The sequence below is a fragment of the Lepidochelys kempii genome, chromosome 27, assembly GCF_965140285.1.
Source record: "Lepidochelys kempii isolate rLepKem1 chromosome 27, rLepKem1.hap1, whole genome shotgun sequence".
NCBI lineage: Eukaryota > Metazoa > Chordata > Testudines > Cheloniidae > Lepidochelys > Lepidochelys kempii.
Genome location: NC_136406.1, coordinates 18,228,342 through 18,245,590, shown reverse-complemented (window position 1 = coordinate 18,245,590; position 17,249 = coordinate 18,228,342). Strand labels below are relative to the sequence as shown.

The window sequence follows — 17,249 nt, the reverse complement described above, 5'->3', positions numbered from 1 at the left end:
TATGCCTGGAGATTCCCTGAAGGAGCCCTCCAACCTACTCCAGGTTCAGCCAACCACTGAGCTGCATCCGAGCTAATGCATTCACTGCCCACCCCTCCTCCACAAGGTGAGAGCCAAGAGCATCACTCCACAGGACTGCATGCCCTGACCTACTTTGTTGCACTGAAGTTTCCCCTTTAATTAAAGCGCTGACCAGAGAGAGGGTCTAGCATCTCCAGCAACTCACAGCTCAGATAATGAAATGTCACATAAAAGAGAATTAGCAGAGTTGTGAATTTCATGTACAGATTTAGTTATGAGAGTCTCTCTGCAGTGTGATGGGCATTGGGGTCTTTGGTGCAATCATACGACGTAAAACACAGCAGCAAAAAGCTGAGAGCACGTCTCTGCCTTGCTGATCCATTGCTGAGCCATGAGCCGTGGCCCTCTGGGGACTGGCTTTATTCTCTATGCTGTCATCCTGATGCAAAGTCCAAACTGCTGAGTGTATGGAGGAGCAGTGAGCCACACAATCTCACAACTCACATTTTATACCCAAATTTCACTTTCCAGCCAAGAATCTTGGTTTCCCACCAAAGCATCCCAGAGGTTTTGCTTTGGTATCTTGTCTAACTGCAGGTGTCAGGACAGTAGACGGGCAAGTGTTGCCAGCAAATTCTGCGGAGACAGTCACCTCAGACTCTAAGAAAGGAGAATGCCCAGGTCAGCATTTCCACCCCTAGCCTCTTTCACCCTCTTTCTCCCTGCTCTGCAGTTGTCTCCTCCCATTTATTTGGCTCACTGGCTCTGGCTCACTTTCACCTTTTAAATCTCTTGAGCCCTGCATAGTCAGGAGATGATTGTACTGAGAATGAATAACTTCTCCTTGCGCACATGATCCACCCATGGGTGTTTGCCTTTTATAGCCTTCCCAGGTAGCTTTGATACAGTATCACCCACACTGTTTGTAGCAGGCACTTATCCCTTCATTGACATCACCTCCTCCCAAGCTGAAATGCGGGGACGGCTCAGCCCAGTTCCTGGAGATACAAGCTATTGCAGTTCTTACAGGAAAGCAACATTTGGCAGCTGGATAATGGCAAGTAGCCGGCCAGTCCTGCACCGTGCCCCTGGTCATGGACACCATGAGCCAATGGGCCTTTTCCATCTCTCACTGCTGTGCCACGCTGAATTCTGGGGGTAATCTGGGCCAGGCTCTATCTAAAGTGGCCCCTGGCAATAGAGTCACTGAGCACCAGCTTCAGCTTTTGAACTACCCCAATCGCCCTCCAGAAACATAAGCTAGTTTATAATCAGCCATGTGTGTGCACCAGTTCGCAGACTGGCCCAGGGCAAAAGGCTTTTGTGTTTTATTCCGGAGAGGAAATCTTGACCCAGGTGTTTCAAGCAAGGAACCAGGAGCCACATTTTCTGGGCTCTGCTACTGAGCTGTTGGGTGACCTTGGGCAAATCACTTAGCCTCTGTAAAATGCCAGTGTCCCTTCCTCGCAGAGTAGTTGTGAGGCTCAGTTAAACAGGACTTATAAAAGACTGAATTTTCCAATGGAAGCCATGTCAGTGCTGTGTTATCATCATTGCCTCCCCCAAGAGGGGCAGGAAAGTTGAATCTCTTTAGTGCATCTTTCCCAGGGATCAGAAAGAAATTAAGTCGGCAGCACTCTCTCTATGCACTTATACAGAGCCCTCTCTCCAGCCCACCTGAGCTCCATTAGAACCCAGCATTTCAGGAGAGGGGTTTGCAGCCCACTGCCTCTGGGAGGAACGGGATTCCTCTCTGAACCACTGGCCAGCAGCCCACGGGAAGAGCTGGGTAGGAGCGGGCGCCGTGCATTCCTCTACCCAAACATCTGCTTTAGGCAGAGGCTGCAAGGCTTTGTCCAGGTCTCTAGTATTAGCCCTTGGAATAAATCTGCCCTCGAAGACCTTCTCCTCTTTGGTTTCACTCTGTGTGCTCCTAATGCAGCCTGTTTTGGACAGGAAGTTCTATGATTGTTTGCTTCCTGAAGGCACTGGATTTCTTAATGTGTGCTGTATGGCACAAGGAAATCCTGGAAGCCCCCCACCCCAGGCACTATATCAATAACCAAGATATACTAACAATAACTAATAGCTGTAGGAAACCTCCATCAGATAGTTCATAGATTTTAAGGTCAGAGGGGACTGTTTTGACTATCTAGCCTGCCCTCCTGCATGGCACACACTAGAGAACCTCACCCCTTGGTTCTGGCAGTGGAGGGAATCATTCTTCCCCGCTCCACGAGGGAACACTGCTGAGCCCACTCACTCGTGGTCAAACTGAGGCCTGTGCTTTAGAGAAGCCACCAGTCTCTGTTGAACAGACCCCAAGTGTTGAGGAATTAAGCATGCGGGGGGGAGGGGGAGACAGAGAACCTGTTCCAATAGGTTACCCTCACACCAGGAAGGTTCTGCCAGTTCCAGTCTCTGGTCACAACAAGGCCATTCCCTTGAGTGTATTCTCCAGGTATGCGTGAGATGCAGCAGAAAGGAGGCTGCAGTGAGAACAGAATAACTCATGCTCTCTCCGCTGCAATTCTCTAGCTTTGTGTGGCTCAGCAGACCAGGTGACGCCTGAGGCTACCGACAGCAAGTAAACACAGGGCTTTGTTAGTTCTGCTCTAGGGGAACTTGCCTTCTCTTACAAGGCAGACCCACTTTCCACCATGGGGGCTGAGCTCTCAGGTTAGGCTTTGATGGGGTTATTTGGGGCTCACCTGCTCTGCTACTTAATCACTGCAAGCAGCCAGTTGTATAAGTTAATTAAAAAATTAACAGGTAACAACAAAGCTTGAATTAAGCTCATTATGATTTTGGAAACTCAGCATCTCACCCCCAGCCGACTCTCCTCTCTGAAGAGTCCCAGTGACATATCCTGCCAGCTGGGAAGCTTCAAAGCATGCTGAAAAGATTCTGTGCATTGACCCACCCCCATCGCACAGCCTCCCATGTGATTGCTCAGTGCCAGGTCCTTGACCTCCCAGGTGATGCCATGGGAAACTCTTAGTGAAAGCATATGGCCTCCTGGTCCTGCCATTAATCAAGTTCTTACATTCCCCACCTAAAGCTGGAGGGGGATTGCAGGCACTACTTATTTAAACAAGTCAGCAGAACATCCTAGGGTGGGGTGTTGGAGCCAGAGAGGATGCCAGACACACAGAGCTGTATGTTCCTTATATAACAACCCCTAGGGGATTTAAACTGAGCGCAGTGAGCTTGGTTACATAAAGAGATTGGGGCTGAGGCTCATTCTGTCAGCAGGGCACCTTGCTTTCTGTGGCTCAGAATGGGACTCTGCATTCCACCACTTAGCAAAGCTCATCTAGCTTAAAACGCTCAGACAGTGTTCCCCTCCCCTGACACCCATGCTAACTGGGCCAGGAACCCTGCTCAGCCCAAATACCCTGGCACGTGGGCACGGGCTTTGCTCTCCCTTCCCCTGCTGCTATCTGGGGAGAAGTGGGTGTGGCTGCTGCAGTAGCCTGGGCCCACTGCTAGCCCCGTTCTTGCAAGAATCTGAGCATTGCACTCGTATTAAGCCACCTACGGGTCCTGTGGCAGCCCAGGCTCAAGAGCCTGAGCTACAATAACTCAAGGCCCACAGGTACAAACCTGTCTACCCAGGCTCCCTCTCAGCTACAGCTTAGACATGGCAAGAGAGAGACCTAAGGGCTTATCCACACAGGGAGTTACTCTAGTGCTCTGACTCCCAACTCCAGCAGCTCAGCTCCTCCTCTAAGCCCCAGACAGGTTTCCTAGTCTGTGACGATGCTAGTACAATGCGAAGAGCCCCCACTGCTCTCCGGCCCCTCCTAGTTCAGTGCTGCTAAGCTAGCAGACGCTCTCCAAGCTGGAGCCTGCCTGCAGAGAGGTTAGTCTCTAATTGGTTAGTCTCTAAGGTGCCACAAGTACTCCTTTTCTTCCTGCAGAGAGGGGTAGTGGACCTGGGGAAGATCTTATACAGGCCGGGTGTGACCCAAGCTGCCATCAGAGAAGAGCGGGATTGGCTGTGAGAGTAAATTGGCATCCTAGTGGAGCATTTCTCATGAGGTTCAGCTGAAGCCATTCAGGGTCTCGCTAATAAGGAAAACTACCAGTATGAACTGAAGGACTAAGTTTGAGGTGCCCAGAAAATCACTGGCACAACAATGGGATCCACAAAGCCTAGGGTTGCCAACTTTCTAATCGCACAAAACTGAACACCTCTGCCCTGCCCCTTCTCCGAGGCCCTGCCCCCACTCACTCCACCCCCCCACCCCCGAAACTCGCTCTCCCCCACCCTCACTCGCTCATTTTCACTGGGAGGGTGGGGTCCCTTTTCGACTGGCTGTTCGACCTGAGTTAGGCACCTAGGCAAGTCCCTGAACAATGTACTGGGGCAGCTAGATACCTGGGAACCACCTAAACTAGCCAATGGGAGATGCTGGATGAGAGGGGTGCGTCCTACGTCCCACCACTCTCACAGAGCAAAACGCCATAGACCCGGGCTGCAGGGAGGCACCTACCTCTGCTGACGATCCCCAGCTAGGACTCCCTCTCCCAGAGCCTGGTGGCTTTGGCAGCTAAAATGCAGGCAGCAGTGGTTCAATTTCTCCCTGCCCCCATCCAGGAGGGGCGAGATCTAGGTTCAATTCCCCCCTCAGCCTGAGGGAGGAAAAAGGATTTGGGGGGGCTCCCACTTCTTATACACTCTAACCATGGAGCTGTGAGATACTCTGATATGGTGCTACCTCAATCTCTCCTGTTCAAGCTATTCCCCGTTGAATAAATAACTGAAGTGTCATTAGAGCAGGGGCCCTGGCCCCTGAGTTTCCCTCCAGGCTATAGGGTCATTCTCATGCTTGCTCTGGCCTGAGGCACTCAGGGATTCTGATGCCTACACTCCTTTATGGATCTGGGCCTGCTCTCCTGAAGCATGAGGATTTATAGCTCCCTTCCAAAACCATTAAACTCTGAAGTGTGTGTGTGTGTGTGGTGGGTTCCCCCTGGTCATTGCCGCTGATCTCCTGGGGTGGGATGAGGGGTATGGGAAATCAGCTAGGACACAGATCAAGAGGGTTCTTGGCACAGGCACCAAGAATCCTTAGAGAGTCAAGGTAGAAAGATCTGACCTCACCCACCTTAGCTCTGATATCCTGGGACCAACCCAGCTACACCACCAGGAATCTTTAGTACGTTTAATCTGCCTGCAGAACAAAAAGAAACACTTCCTTCTACTACCCACTCCTCAGACACCTGCAACCCCTTCCCTCCTCCAGGCCCCTTTCTCCCCATCCCTCCTCAGGCACAGGCCCACTTCCCCTTATGATCCTGACCTTGGCCCAGGTTCTCAGAGGTACTTAGCACCTGCCTCCCCTGGGGAGTTGATGGGAGCTAGTACACAATTACCTCTAAGGATCTGGGTCCTTGTGACTGACACACTGCGGCTGTGATGGTCCTTCTGTGTCAGGGCTGGGGGGCGAAGCAGAGCAAGACCAGCCAGCGTGATCATGCTCACAAAGCTCGTCCAATTATTTAAACAGCTTTTTAGGCAAATTATGTGCAAACCCTTGCTGCATATCCCTGTCATCTCTGGCAACTAACCCAAACCCAGGGCCCACATCGGGCTAATACCAAGGAAGAAGGGATTCTCTGGGAGGAAGTTAGTCCCTACCCCCCCCCCCCACTTCCTTTCCTGCTGTGTGAGAAGTTGTGAATGGTCCAGCTCCCAGTTCTCTGTGCTTAAAACCACTTCTTGGCTCCTCAGACTCTGCTGCTCTTCCCCATGGAGCCCCTCAGTTGCCATAAGACTGCGCCTTCTCTTTGTCTGGAAAAGGGGAACGAGAGCTCTTCACGCACAGTTCATGATGGAAACTGCTTCCGCTCCCGGAACATGAGACACGGCAGCCACTCCCACAGGTCAGGGGGCTCCGACCCCACCACTGTCCCACAAACTGCTCAGCTCACCCAGGGGCGCAGAAGTGAATACAAAGGTATAATCTTGTTTAGCAAAACAGGCTCCAGCCACACACACACGACCAGCTTAAGCTGAATAAACCCTGCGGTGGTCAATATTTATTCAGACTGGTCAATATTTTATTCAGACTGGTCAATATTTATCCAAACTCGTGTGGCACCCAAGACATGTTTACTCCGGGTCACCTTTGGGGCTAACGCCCTCCGCAACTGCTGCATTTACCACCCTATTGTTAAAGGAGTGGGGGGAGGAACATCTTGTGTTCACAGGAATGGAACTGTCCTGCGTATTCCTCCCCCAGCCCTCCAGTTCCTGTGACAGCAACCACGTTTGTTGTCACCTTTGTACAATTAGAATTGCTAGGGGTTAGGCTGCAGTGTTGTTAAGGTGTGTGTGGGGGGGAAATATATTTTATTGGACCAACTTCTGTTGGTGAGAGACAAGCTACACAGAGCTCTCAAAAGTGTCTCTCTTTCCCCAACAGAAGTTGATCCAGTAAGATAGGATCTCCCCCCTCTGGAGCACCAGTGGGTGTTTATAGCCTGTGAACAGCCCAGCTGCTACAAGGAAGGGACCCAGGGTAGCACATCTGATCCCAGCCAGTTGGGTGTGAGGGAAGGAAGAAGCCTTGGGCTTTTCACAGTTACTTAAAGACTCCTAGCTCATTTTCACCCATGACACCTACTCAACTCCATACAGGGCACTTCAAAAGGTGACTTTGGTCTAGAGTTTCAGGGGAGCAACTTTTGAGATTTACCATTGACAGAGCAGTAGGAATTGCCACTCCGGATCTGGTCCGGTGACCAACACCAAATGCTGGAGAGGAAGGTAGGACACCCACAGTAGCAGAGTGAAATAATTTGCTTCCTCCCAGCCCCCACATCAGGGCTCATCCTGGTCTCCAGTAGTTCAAGACTGGTTTAAACCTACAGCCTGAGATTTAATATCCCTCCTTTGCTGAATCTGGATCATCACTAGTTATAAAACTCCAGATACATGCAGTATGGGAGCTGCAAGGGCTTACCACCCTGGAAAAAAAACGATTGGATTGTGATTTTGTTACTATTCATTAGTGCAGCAGTCAGAGATTTGGTTGGTTTCTTTCGACCCCCACAAGAGCTCACTCCCTTAGCATGGAGACAAGGATAGGTTAGATTTCTGTTACTTTATGTTTAAAAGCCTTCTTTCCTTAAAGATAGCCAACTGTTTAGCAGAGGTCATAGGTTTCAATAAAAGGCAGTCCTGCCTTTGATCCCAATGTACCGTTTGTCCTGATCCAGCCAAGGGAAAGCTGGAATCTTGACAAAGTATGAACTCGGACAGCATGAAAGTAAAGAGTCAAAGCCACTCCCAGCTATCCAATCTCTCTGTTTAATAACTTATGTTTAGTTCCTACAAAAAAACCAAACACACGTGGTTTATAAAAAAACAACCCAGTAATACAAAGATTCCCCTCCCCCACCTGTCCTGTAGCAATGATGGAAATGAACACCCACACGCCTAGAAAACCCACTTGCAGTGTTTTCACCTAATGCAGGTTGCCATCAAGTTGCAGTCTCCTAACCCCACCCTACCTCTCCTTTAAATTTGATTTGGACACATCAGGGGCCATTGCTGTCAGCCTGGCTGGGGCACTCCGTGTGTCCTGTCGGCCGGCGGGCACAGGTCCAGACCAGTCCCTCCAGCACACTCCCATTGGAGCCATCCCAAATCCTGGAGCCAGATTCACCGGGCAGGCACACGCAGCCCCCAGAGGGTGCTGCCCCCTAACAAAGTCCTCGTCTACACGGGCGATTTAGCCACGCGGGGGTGAGCCAGGCCTGGCACGGGAGCCGCTCACCCCGCGCCCAACCAGCAATGCCCTGGCAGCTGGGTGGGGCCGGGGCAGGCCCAGGGGGCTGCTCATCGCTTCTTCTTGCTGTGTCGCAGCATTTTCTTCCTCTTGAGGATCATTTCGTAGAGCTTCTCCAGCCCCTGCTGCAGGCCCAGCCCGTCCACTGCGCTGCAGCCCTGGGTGTAGCTGAGGGTGGCGGCGCTCAGTTCCTGCAGGGCCAGCAGCTTCTCCACCTCGGAGGCCGCCAGCGCGCCCGGCAGGTCCTGCTTGTTGGCCAGGAGCAGCACGGGGACGCCCTGGTTCTCCGACGTCCGGGTGATCCTGTGGAGCTCCACCCGGGCCTCCTCCATGCGCTCCCCCTCCGCCGAGTCCACCACGAAGACCAGCCCGTCCGTGCGGCGGGTGTAGGACTTCCAGAGGGGCCGCAGCTTCTCCTGGCCGCCCACGTCCCACACCTGGAAGGCGATGGCGCGGGAGCCCCCCAGCGGCACCCGGATCTTCTCCGTGTTGAAGCCCTTGGTGGGCGCAGCGCTCTTGACGAACTCCTTGAACTTGAGCCTGTAGAGAAGCGAGGTCTTGCCGGCCGCGTCCAGCCCGATCACCACCACGTGCAGCGCCTGGAAGTGCGGCAGGAAGGCCGGCGCGGGCGCGATCTCCGCCAGCTGGTTCCCCATGGCGCTACGGGGCGCTCCGGGCTGCGGCGGGGCAGAAGGACAGGGTGAGCCGCGGCAGGGCCGGCCCCGGCCCGAGACCCGCCCCCAGCGCCGGGAGAGGCGAGGCGGGGGACCCCCGGCCCGAGACCCGCCCCCAGCGCCGGGAGAGGCGAGGCGGGGGACCCCCGGGCCAGCCAGCCCCACTCGCCGGGAGAGGCGAGGCGGGGGACCCCCGGGCCAGCCAGCCCCACTCGCCGGGAGCTCGCCCCGCGGCGGACGCTCCCGGGGCCGGCGTGGGACCAGGGTCCTTCCCACGGGGAAGGGAGCGGGCCGGGCCGGGCACCCGCCGCGCCCCGTCCCCCTGGGTCCCTCCCAGCTCCCATCCCCACGGGCCAGTTCGCCGGCGGGGTCCCAGCGCCCCCGCAGCCAGGTTGGTGGGGATCCCCGGGGAGACGCCCCTTCCCGGCTCGCTCCCCGGCCGCGCCTCCCCCCTGCAGCCCCCAGCCCGTTTACCTGCCATAGGGGCCGGGGCAGCCCGGGATCGGAGCCTACTCGTCCGGCAGGGACCCGCCACCGAGACCGCCTCTCTGCGGCGACCGGAGCAGCGGCTGGAAACTCCTGCAGGGGCGGCGGCGAGGGAGCTAAAAGCCTCCGCGCCAGCCCCGTGATGTCACAGCGCCTGAGCCAATCAACGCCAGCCGCTGCGCACAGCTGGCTCCAGCTGTTTGCCCCTGGACAGGAGCCCGGAGCGTAGAGCCAGCCGCGGGGAAGGAGGGCGCAGCCCCAACTCACTGCGTGACCGGCGCGGGGGAGAGCTCGTCTTTACATTCGTTTCCCCCCTCAGTTTCCCCCCCTGCGCCCGCCTGCTCGCAGTTCCCCTGGCCCCGTCATGCTGGCGAGGAGTCACAGCTTTCCCAGGACAGCCAATGTGTATGAGAAGGCCTGGGGAGAAAGGGAAGGGACCTGACAAAACAAATAAAAAATAAGTCTCCCATTATCCCAGGCAGAGCCTTCTCCCCCAGGGGCATGAGACACAGGCCTTCACCTGCAAATCTCATTTGGCTGAGATACTGGGGTACTGGACATTACAGAAAACCCTAAAATATCCATCATCTGAGACTGGAGGGAAAATCCAGTGGGATCCTCAAGGCGCACAGGCCCCAGGGCAAAGCCTTGTTTTCACAAAGAAAGCTCACAGATAGTGTTAGTAGCACCCCGCTCGTTTCCTTATGTTGGGGGCTGTCTAGAAGGACTGGCTGAGGTGCGGGTGTGCCTGCAAGCCGAGAATGAAAGGTCCCTTTGTCACTGGTAGATGCTGCTCCCCAAATGAAGGTGGTGACCGTTAACAGTCAATCATGAAATTAAATATGCTTCCTAGGAAGGCGGCTCCTGTTCTAGGAGGATGTATGCTCTGCATGACAGCTGTCAGTCATAGCTGGTGTTATTCGGTAGTCTTTTTTCCATACTTCAGCTCCTGCTAGCCTTCAAGGTAGCGATACTCACCAGGCAGTGAGAGCTCATTTGCTGACAGAGAAGCCAATTACGCAAACTTAAAAGGGTTAAAGGACTAAACTCCTGCTATCTTTGGGAGATAGTGGAATCCAATAAATAGGTGACCGGGAGCATAAGCAAAGTACCTTGCAGGCAGACGCCTGCTCACCCCTCGGCTGTGTAAACAATTAGGGAGGATCTAAAGCAGAAGGATGGTCTTGACACTAAGGCAGCGACCTGGGACTCAGCAGATCTGGATTCAGGTCCTGTTTCTGCCACAGGGTCCCTGTGAGATGTCAGGCAAGTCACTGAATCTCTCTGCACCTCATCTCCCTATCTCTGAAAGGGGGATGGCCCTATTTCCCTACTGCACTGTAAGGGTAAATGCATTAATGGTTGTGAGGTGTTTGGATGCCACCTAGGTGGTTTTGGCAGGGCTATGCGGAGTTCCCACCCAGCAGATTAAGATGCTGCTTCATTCTGAATGAAGCACTTGCATAGTCTCTAGGGTTTCCAAATAACCCAGTTTTGATTAAATAGGCCCATGTTTGAGAGGCACAGAGAGGTGAAGTGACTTGCCCGAAGCCTACACAGCACAGCAATAACAGAGCCAGGAACAGAACTCAGGAGTCCTGACTCCCAATCCCTTCTGCTCTCACCACTGGGCACAATTCCCTGTCCATGTATAATACAGCCCCTTCTTAAAACGGTTACTACTACTTATGCACCCGATGAAGTGAGCTGTAGCTCACAAAAGCTTCTGCTCAAATAAATTGGTTAGTCTCTAAGGTGCCTCAAGTCCTCCTTTTCTTTTTGCAGATACAGACTAACAGGGCTGCTCCTCTGAAACCTACTACTTATAGGAGTCACTCTAGATTTAGCACTAATACAACCCCACTGTTCAGGCCTATGAATCTGCCAGTCCACCTCACAAGTGGGTGATGACCTAATTTAAAGGCTGTCAATACACTGCACTGCTATACTTCTCAAGCCAAGCCAAAGAGATTGTCATTGACAGGAGTAATTTAATGGGAAGCATCTAATCCTGTTGGAAGCCAGCGGTGGATGGTTCAGGGAACAAAGAAGTGGACCTTTCACCTCCATGCCCCTGCTGTGAGTCCTGCCTGCTATCTCAAGTGAAATGAGTTTTGGTAAACCCAGTAATCCACTACACTTAACTCATTAATGTAGACAAAGCTGGAAGCCTCTATTCAGGGATAATACCTGAGACTGTCCCTAAGCAAAAAGAAAAGGAGGACTTGTGGCACCTTAGAGACTAACCAATTTATTTGAGCATGAGCTTTCCTGAGCTACAGCTCACTTCATCGGATGCATGAAAGCTTATGCTCAAATAAATTGGTTAGTCTCTAAGGTGCCACAAATACTCCTTTTCTTTTTGCAAAGACAGACTAACGCGGCTGTTACTCTGAAACCTGTCCCTAAGCAGGGACTCAATAGCTTCTGGCAGCAATGATCCTTCAAGGCTAAAAGTAGCAGTGAGGAAACAAAGGTCAGCTCCCGCTGTGGCAGGCCCACTTCCCTGGTGCATATACCCGAAGGAGAGAGCATCAGTCCTAAACACCCTCTTATATTTGTTCCCCCTATTCTCTGTTTCCCTGCCCACTTGTTTGTCTCACTTCTTGCTTGTAAACTCTTTGGGGGCAGGGAGTCATTTCTTACGCCTGCATGGTGCCTGGCCCAGTGGGTCCCATCCTGCACCAGAGAACTGGGCATTACCACAACAGAAATGTTCAGTAACAAGCACCACCCTCAGTTTTTCAGTGGGATGTTTTATTGCTGGCATTTGATAACTCTGGGGCACCCGGGAACGCAGTAGGTGTTTGTAACACCCACTCTTGGCTCCGAAGGAAGCTAGACACGGACAGGAAGGCGGAATTTGCAGCACCCTTGTGAAGTGTAAGCCACTCCCGGAGAGAGGGAGGCAGAGTTCAGTGCTTACAGGGCCTAAGGAAGCTGCCAAGCGAAACCAGAGAACTGGATTCCACCAGGCTGAATAACTGTCCGCAGCCTGCGATGGGCAGGGGGGCTGTGCTGGCAGGAGACACCCCAAGCCCCCGCGGTTTGAAACCTGAACAGCCAGGTCCGAGTTCCCGAGCAGGGGTTGGGAGATGGGCGCCAGCTGCCCCCACCAGCCCTGCGCGGATGTTCAGCGGGGCCGAGCGCCCACGGGCGCTATTGCCGAGGGCGCAGCACCCGGTGTGGGGGGCCCGAGCGCAGCCCAGCGCGGCTAGGGAGCGGGCGGGACCGGGGGCGGCCCCGCACCTGCCGGACCCCCGGCGCCCCCAGAGGCGCGCCTGGCTCCCGGGGCTCCGCGCGGCCCCCGGCTGGTCCCGGCGCCCGCGGGCGGGGATCCCGGGGGCTTCTGCGGCACCCCCGGAACGCCGGGCGGGCAGCGCCCCCTGGCGGGCAGCCCGGGCTGCAGGGGCCGGGCCGGAGGAGGGGCCGCAGCCGGGGGTGGGTCCCGAGGGAGGGCCCCCGGCCGGGGGAGGGTCCCGAGGGAGGGCCCCCGGCAGGCGCAGCGGCTCCCCGGACCCGGTTGCCGGGCAGCCGCCGCCGCATTGTGAGGCCGGGTCCCCGCGGCGGCAGCTGGGGCTCCCCTGGGCAGAGCCAGCCCCCGCCCCGGCCCCCCCGCCCCATGTCCGCCTACCACTGGGAGGCCCGGCGCAGGCAGCTGATGCTGGACCGCAGGAGGCGGAACCAGCTCCTCCAGCAGGTGTGCGCGGGGGGGGCGTCCAAGGGCCGGGGGGGGGGTAGCAGCGGGGGTGGGGTGGAGAAGGGGGCAGGGAGGGGGGCAGCAGCGGGGGTGGGGTGGGGAAGGGGGCAGGGAGGGGGGCAGCAGCGGGGGTGGGGTGGGGTGGGGAAGGGGGCGAGGACCCTGCCAGGCGGCTGCTCGCTGAAGGGACGTTCATTCCCGTGCAGAAGGCGCAAGAAGCCTCCAAGAAGGTGCCTGAGCAGAGGCCCGAAATCAACACCCCCCAGCTGCAGCCCCAGAGGCCCCCCGCGCCAGGTGAGGGGGAGCTGGGCAGGCTCTTGCCAGGGCTCAGGAGAATAAGGGTCTAGGCTGTGGCAAGGGGGCACTGTCCTTGGTGGCAGCTTGGCCTGCACGGGGGCAGGGCAATAAACATTTGTGAAACCCCCTTTTTGGGGGGAGTTGTAACATTGGAAGATATCAGAATCGTTTCCTAGGCTGCAGTGATGGGCACAGAGTCAGAACCTGAAACGACCCGAAGGTCCACCCCGGTGCCTGCCCCCGACAGTCGTATCTTAGCCGTAGGGGTGCTGATGAGCTCCGTGCTTCAGCTCCAACTGAGGATGCTCAGCACCTCTGAAAAATCAGGCCTTTTTCTCCTACCGACTGCTGGAGGCAAAGCCTTCGCTGCATGAATAACTGAATGGAACCAGAACTTGAGAAGAAGGCGCTAAGGATCCCATCCTCACCTTCACAGCACTGGGGAAAATTCCTGTAGGGAAATGAATTGGTCCACTCACACATCATTCCACACCTGCAGCTTTTAACTTAGGTGGCTGGTGAATAATACATTAACAGATGAGTAAACTAGTAACTGAAGCAGAGTGCAGGATTTACAGGAGAACTGAGTCAATGACTGAAGTGTAGAAAGGAGACTGTTAGGACTAACACAGTGTTTCCAGTGGCTAGTACAGGGGACTGTAGGTCAGGGCTCCTGGATTCTGTTTGCCAGTAAGTCTGAAGGAGTTATGAAGTTTAATTCATTAGTGTTTGTAAAGCACCTTGAGATTCAAACCATGGCCTAGAATTCCAGAAGCGGCCCTTGCTTTAGTGCCCCCCAAATAACTGCACTGAAACAACACAGCCACAACTACCAGAGAGAGAAAAACTTCACGTGCAAAAAGAGAGGCCCAGCTGAAAATCGGGCCCTAGGTGTAAACAAAGTTTGTGTAGACAAAAAAAGGGAATCAAAGTAACAGCAGTTTAGTTCAGTTTTAGTTATTTTAGGGTAAGACTTATTTCAGATCATGTGTCCCCTGTTTGATTTAACATAATCAGAACAGGACACACTTTGTCCAAAAGGAGTTAATCCATTAGGGAACGCAGGCAAACCATCCTCTTCAGAAAGGCCTTTCCACCTTTGTCCTGACAACATTTACACCCTCTCCACCCAACCTCCCCCCCAAAAACAACAACTAAAACTCTGAAACAAATCAACCTAAAAACACCAATATAATTAATTAAGTTTAAAAAAAACTAGAACTCTGCTTCCACACAGTTTTAGTGTTCAACACTCCACTAGGTAGTCACCATTGCTATCAGTTTTATGTTGAAGGCCCTATGATACTTCAGCGATGGACAGTAGAATAAGACCCTAAGATAGATAGAAACGTGTCCACACACAGAGATGCACCAAAATAATTAAAAGCGTGGATTAAAACAGAGTTAGCGCAGTTCCAGTTTGTGTCTAGACAAGCCCTTAATAGCTCTGACCCTATCAGACAACCGGGGGAATTGCAATAGTCTAGGTTTCCTCAGCCCTATTAAGATGGGAGTGAAAAGCAGGGTGGAAGTTCTCTCTCATGCAGCATTGTATCAGGTGTTCTAAAAATAAAGTCAATCCTTAAATTTTAGCTTCATAAACCAACAATGCTACACATCTGAGGCCAATCCTAAACTCGAATACACCACTGCAAATCCCTTTCACTAGGCCAGTTTTTCATTTTATCTTCTTACCACTTGTTGCTGTTTTATGGCAGTATGATAGCAACACAAAGGCATGTCAAGAAATTCTTGTGAATCTGCCTTTGTCCCAGAGGTGCAGTGTGGGTGGTTCTATGGCTCTTCATGGCTTTGCAGTTATTCAGGGCAAAGGCATTTAGTAAAATAAATTCACATTCGGAGAGTTTCTGCAAAGGCAACTGCATTTGGTTAGTAACTTGTGATTTGTTTCAGAAGTCACCTGCTCCTGCCAGTGCTGCCCATGCAAGTGTCATTACGTGACGATAAGCAGCGCAAAACTGCCACGTAGATTCTCAGTAAGTTGATGGGGAAGAGGTGAGAAAAGAGCTGGGAGCAAGAATTAGCTGTTTGCTTCCTTGATGTAAGGGTGTGATCCCTGTGCATGAGCATCCTGGGTTTCTCTGCAAGGAAATTCCCTAAGAGATTTCAGAGCTTTCATCTTTTGTTGCCATCACAGCCATCTTAATGAATCTCATCCACATCAAGAATTAGGGTTTCTCTCATCTTAGGTGTTTTGCCACTTTAACTATACCAGTATAGCTAGAGCAGCAAAATGTTCCTGGCATGAACGCAGTTACACTGGCATAAAAGACTATACAGCAGCCTAACTTATTCCAGTTCAGCACCTTTATACTGAGTATAATGAGAAGTTATCAGCAAGAGAGTCACCTGAACTGTTGCTGGAGGTAAATTCCTCTCATTTCTGCATAAAACTGTTTTCTTGCCAATACTGGATCATTATCTAAACCCCACTGCTGTCCACTCCTCACCTCTGTTTGAAATTCAGTTGTGAATGTTAAGAACATGGTTCCTTTTGTTTTTAAAATCTTTTACAAATCCCACCCCCCCCCAAATTATAAAATGATGTGGCCTAAAACAGCCACCATGCATGCTTCCATCAGACACAAGAAACATGGAGACAAATGATCTTTCTTTACCCTTCCAGGCTGTACAATACACACAACAATGGTAAGGACCGAATAACCAGCAGCATCGGAATGACTCCTCACCTAGTAACATGCCTTTAAGCACCAAGGAGCTCCAGACGAGTGCAGCTAAATCCAACACCATAAAGAAGCCATCAGCATGAAGAACACATAGGACCTGCCGGCCACTTCCCAACAGGGGCTGTAACCCTTAATGTGTAATAAATTCTCCCAACCCACAGAATGTTATGAGGGTATGGTCTCTCTTAAGCAACCAAGTGCACCTTGCATTTGCATATCATCCATTCACTTTGCAGCAACCTCCCTGCTAAGACAGTTACACCCAACCAAGGCCAGGTACCTTACATTAAAACTAAGCTAAGTTCAGACCAAGAAAGCAGCATCCTTAAGAATTGACGTAGAACTTTTAAATTAGTGTCACCTGTCCACACACTGAAAATCGATTTGATAGACAAAATTCTGAGGGAAGAGACAATAAATACAGTGACAATTTTAGCCCATTTTACTCCACTGCTTATGATCAGGAATCAGATTATCCTTCCCAGTCCGAGTTGGTTTTGTTCAATCCTTCCCCCCCGCCTTTTTTTTCCCTTTTTTTGCAAGGAAGCCTGGCATTTCTTGGAAGTTGTTATTATTGGAAAGAAACATTTCACCAGTGCCAGCACTGGCACAGCTCAGGATTTTTTACACGCTGGATGAAATCCTGCGAGGGTTTCATTGGGACCGTGAGGGTGAGGAAGAAAGTGTATAGCAGTGACAAATTTGTTCCTGATCTGCGAAGGGAACAGTCTTTTTGACAGAATGATCCAGGGGTGCTGCCCTTTACTCTGGCAGAGCAGGAAATCTGCTCCTTTCCTACCCTGGCACATTCATCCTTCCAACAGCTGCTAATAGAGTGACTGCTAATAGAGTGGGGTCTCCATCCTTCGTTACCTAATTGCACTAACTTTAATAACCCACACAGGGGAAGACAAAGAAGTCCACTGTAGATACCGAAAACGTTCTAGTTAAGAGGCCAAATTCGAACCCACAGAAGCAACAGGCAGGGGAGAAGGAGAGTTTTGTGCCTTAGGCATATGAATGGGAGTCAGGAGATCTAGGTTCTGGTCCCAGCCTTGCCATTAACTCATTGCATGACTTCAGACAGGTCCCTTTCCTTTCAATTCCTTATCTGTAAAGCTGAAATAGTCACACATCCCTTCCTCATGGGGTGGGTTATGATGAAAATGCACTGATGTACGTGAGGTGATCGGACACTGAAGAAAGGCCTGCGAATAGAATTTGATCTCAGTGTGCTATATTTACAGCTAGAGAAACAACTGCCCTGTAGGAGGCTACGATGCACAACCCGCCGGTGAGAGCAACTCCTGCCTCAGGCCTCCTGCAGAAAGTAGCTGCAAAACCCCTGGTGGGTGCCCCGGACATTGCTCCCCTAGGGGGGATGCTCAGGATGCACTCTCATGGGGCCTTGCTTTTCCCATTTAAAACCTCCCTCCTCCCTTTTTAAGCCCTAATATGCAGTGATCCCCACTGGCCAGCAGGGGTCATGTCACACTACGAGGAGACGGGTTTCCCCAGGGAATCAGGCCCCCCCGCTCAGCACTCTCAGGAGTCGTCCCAC

General features: G+C 52.6%; 2 protein-coding genes across 3 annotated transcripts; one reads left to right on the top strand and one right to left on the bottom strand.

Moving 5' to 3' along the window:
• Positions 1-7,326: 7,326 nt before the first annotated feature.
• ARL4D (ARF like GTPase 4D) lies at positions 7,327-9,096 on the bottom strand. Its single transcript, XM_073325914.2, has 2 exons — positions 8,972-9,096; positions 7,327-8,500 (listed from the first exon to the last, which is right to left on the bottom strand). Exon 2 carries the CDS (start codon positions 8,477-8,479, stop codon positions 7,874-7,876), a length of 606 nt encoding a protein of 201 aa, XP_073182015.1. The 5' UTR covers positions 8,480-8,500; positions 8,972-9,096; the 3' UTR covers positions 7,327-7,873.
• Positions 9,097-12,434: 3,338 nt separating this feature from the next.
• On the top strand, positions 12,435-15,851 carry CCDC200 (coiled-coil domain containing 200). Of its 2 annotated transcripts, none has more exons than XM_073325727.1 (4): positions 12,435-12,683; positions 12,890-12,977; positions 14,898-14,977; positions 15,628-15,851. In XM_073325727.1, exons 1-4 carry the CDS (start codon positions 12,606-12,608, stop codon positions 15,652-15,654), a joined length of 273 nt encoding a protein of 90 aa, XP_073181828.1. In that variant the 5' UTR covers positions 12,435-12,605; the 3' UTR covers positions 15,655-15,851. The 2 variants fall into 2 exon arrangements, with proteins under 2 accessions (XP_073181828.1, XP_073181827.1); XM_073325726.2 differs by having other exon boundaries at positions 12,439-12,683; positions 14,895-14,977.
• The last annotated feature ends 1,398 nt before the right edge of the window (positions 15,852-17,249 follow it).

Coding starts and splice junctions, on each gene's coding strand:
- CCDC200 (XM_073325726.2), top strand. CDS start 12,606: ATGTCCGCCTACCACTGGGAGGCCCGGCGCAGGCAGCTGATGCTGGAC. Junction 12,978..14,894: donor CCAGAGGCCCCCCGCGCCAG/GTGAGGGGGAGC, acceptor GATTTGTTTCAG/AAGTCACCTGCTCCTGCCAG. Junction 14,978..15,627: donor AACTGCCACGTAGATTCTCA/GTAAGTTGATGG, acceptor TTACCCTTCCAG/GCTGTACAATACACACAACA.
- ARL4D (XM_073325914.2), bottom strand. CDS start 8,479: ATGGGGAACCAGCTGGCGGAGATCGCGCCCGCGCCGGCCTTCCTGCCG.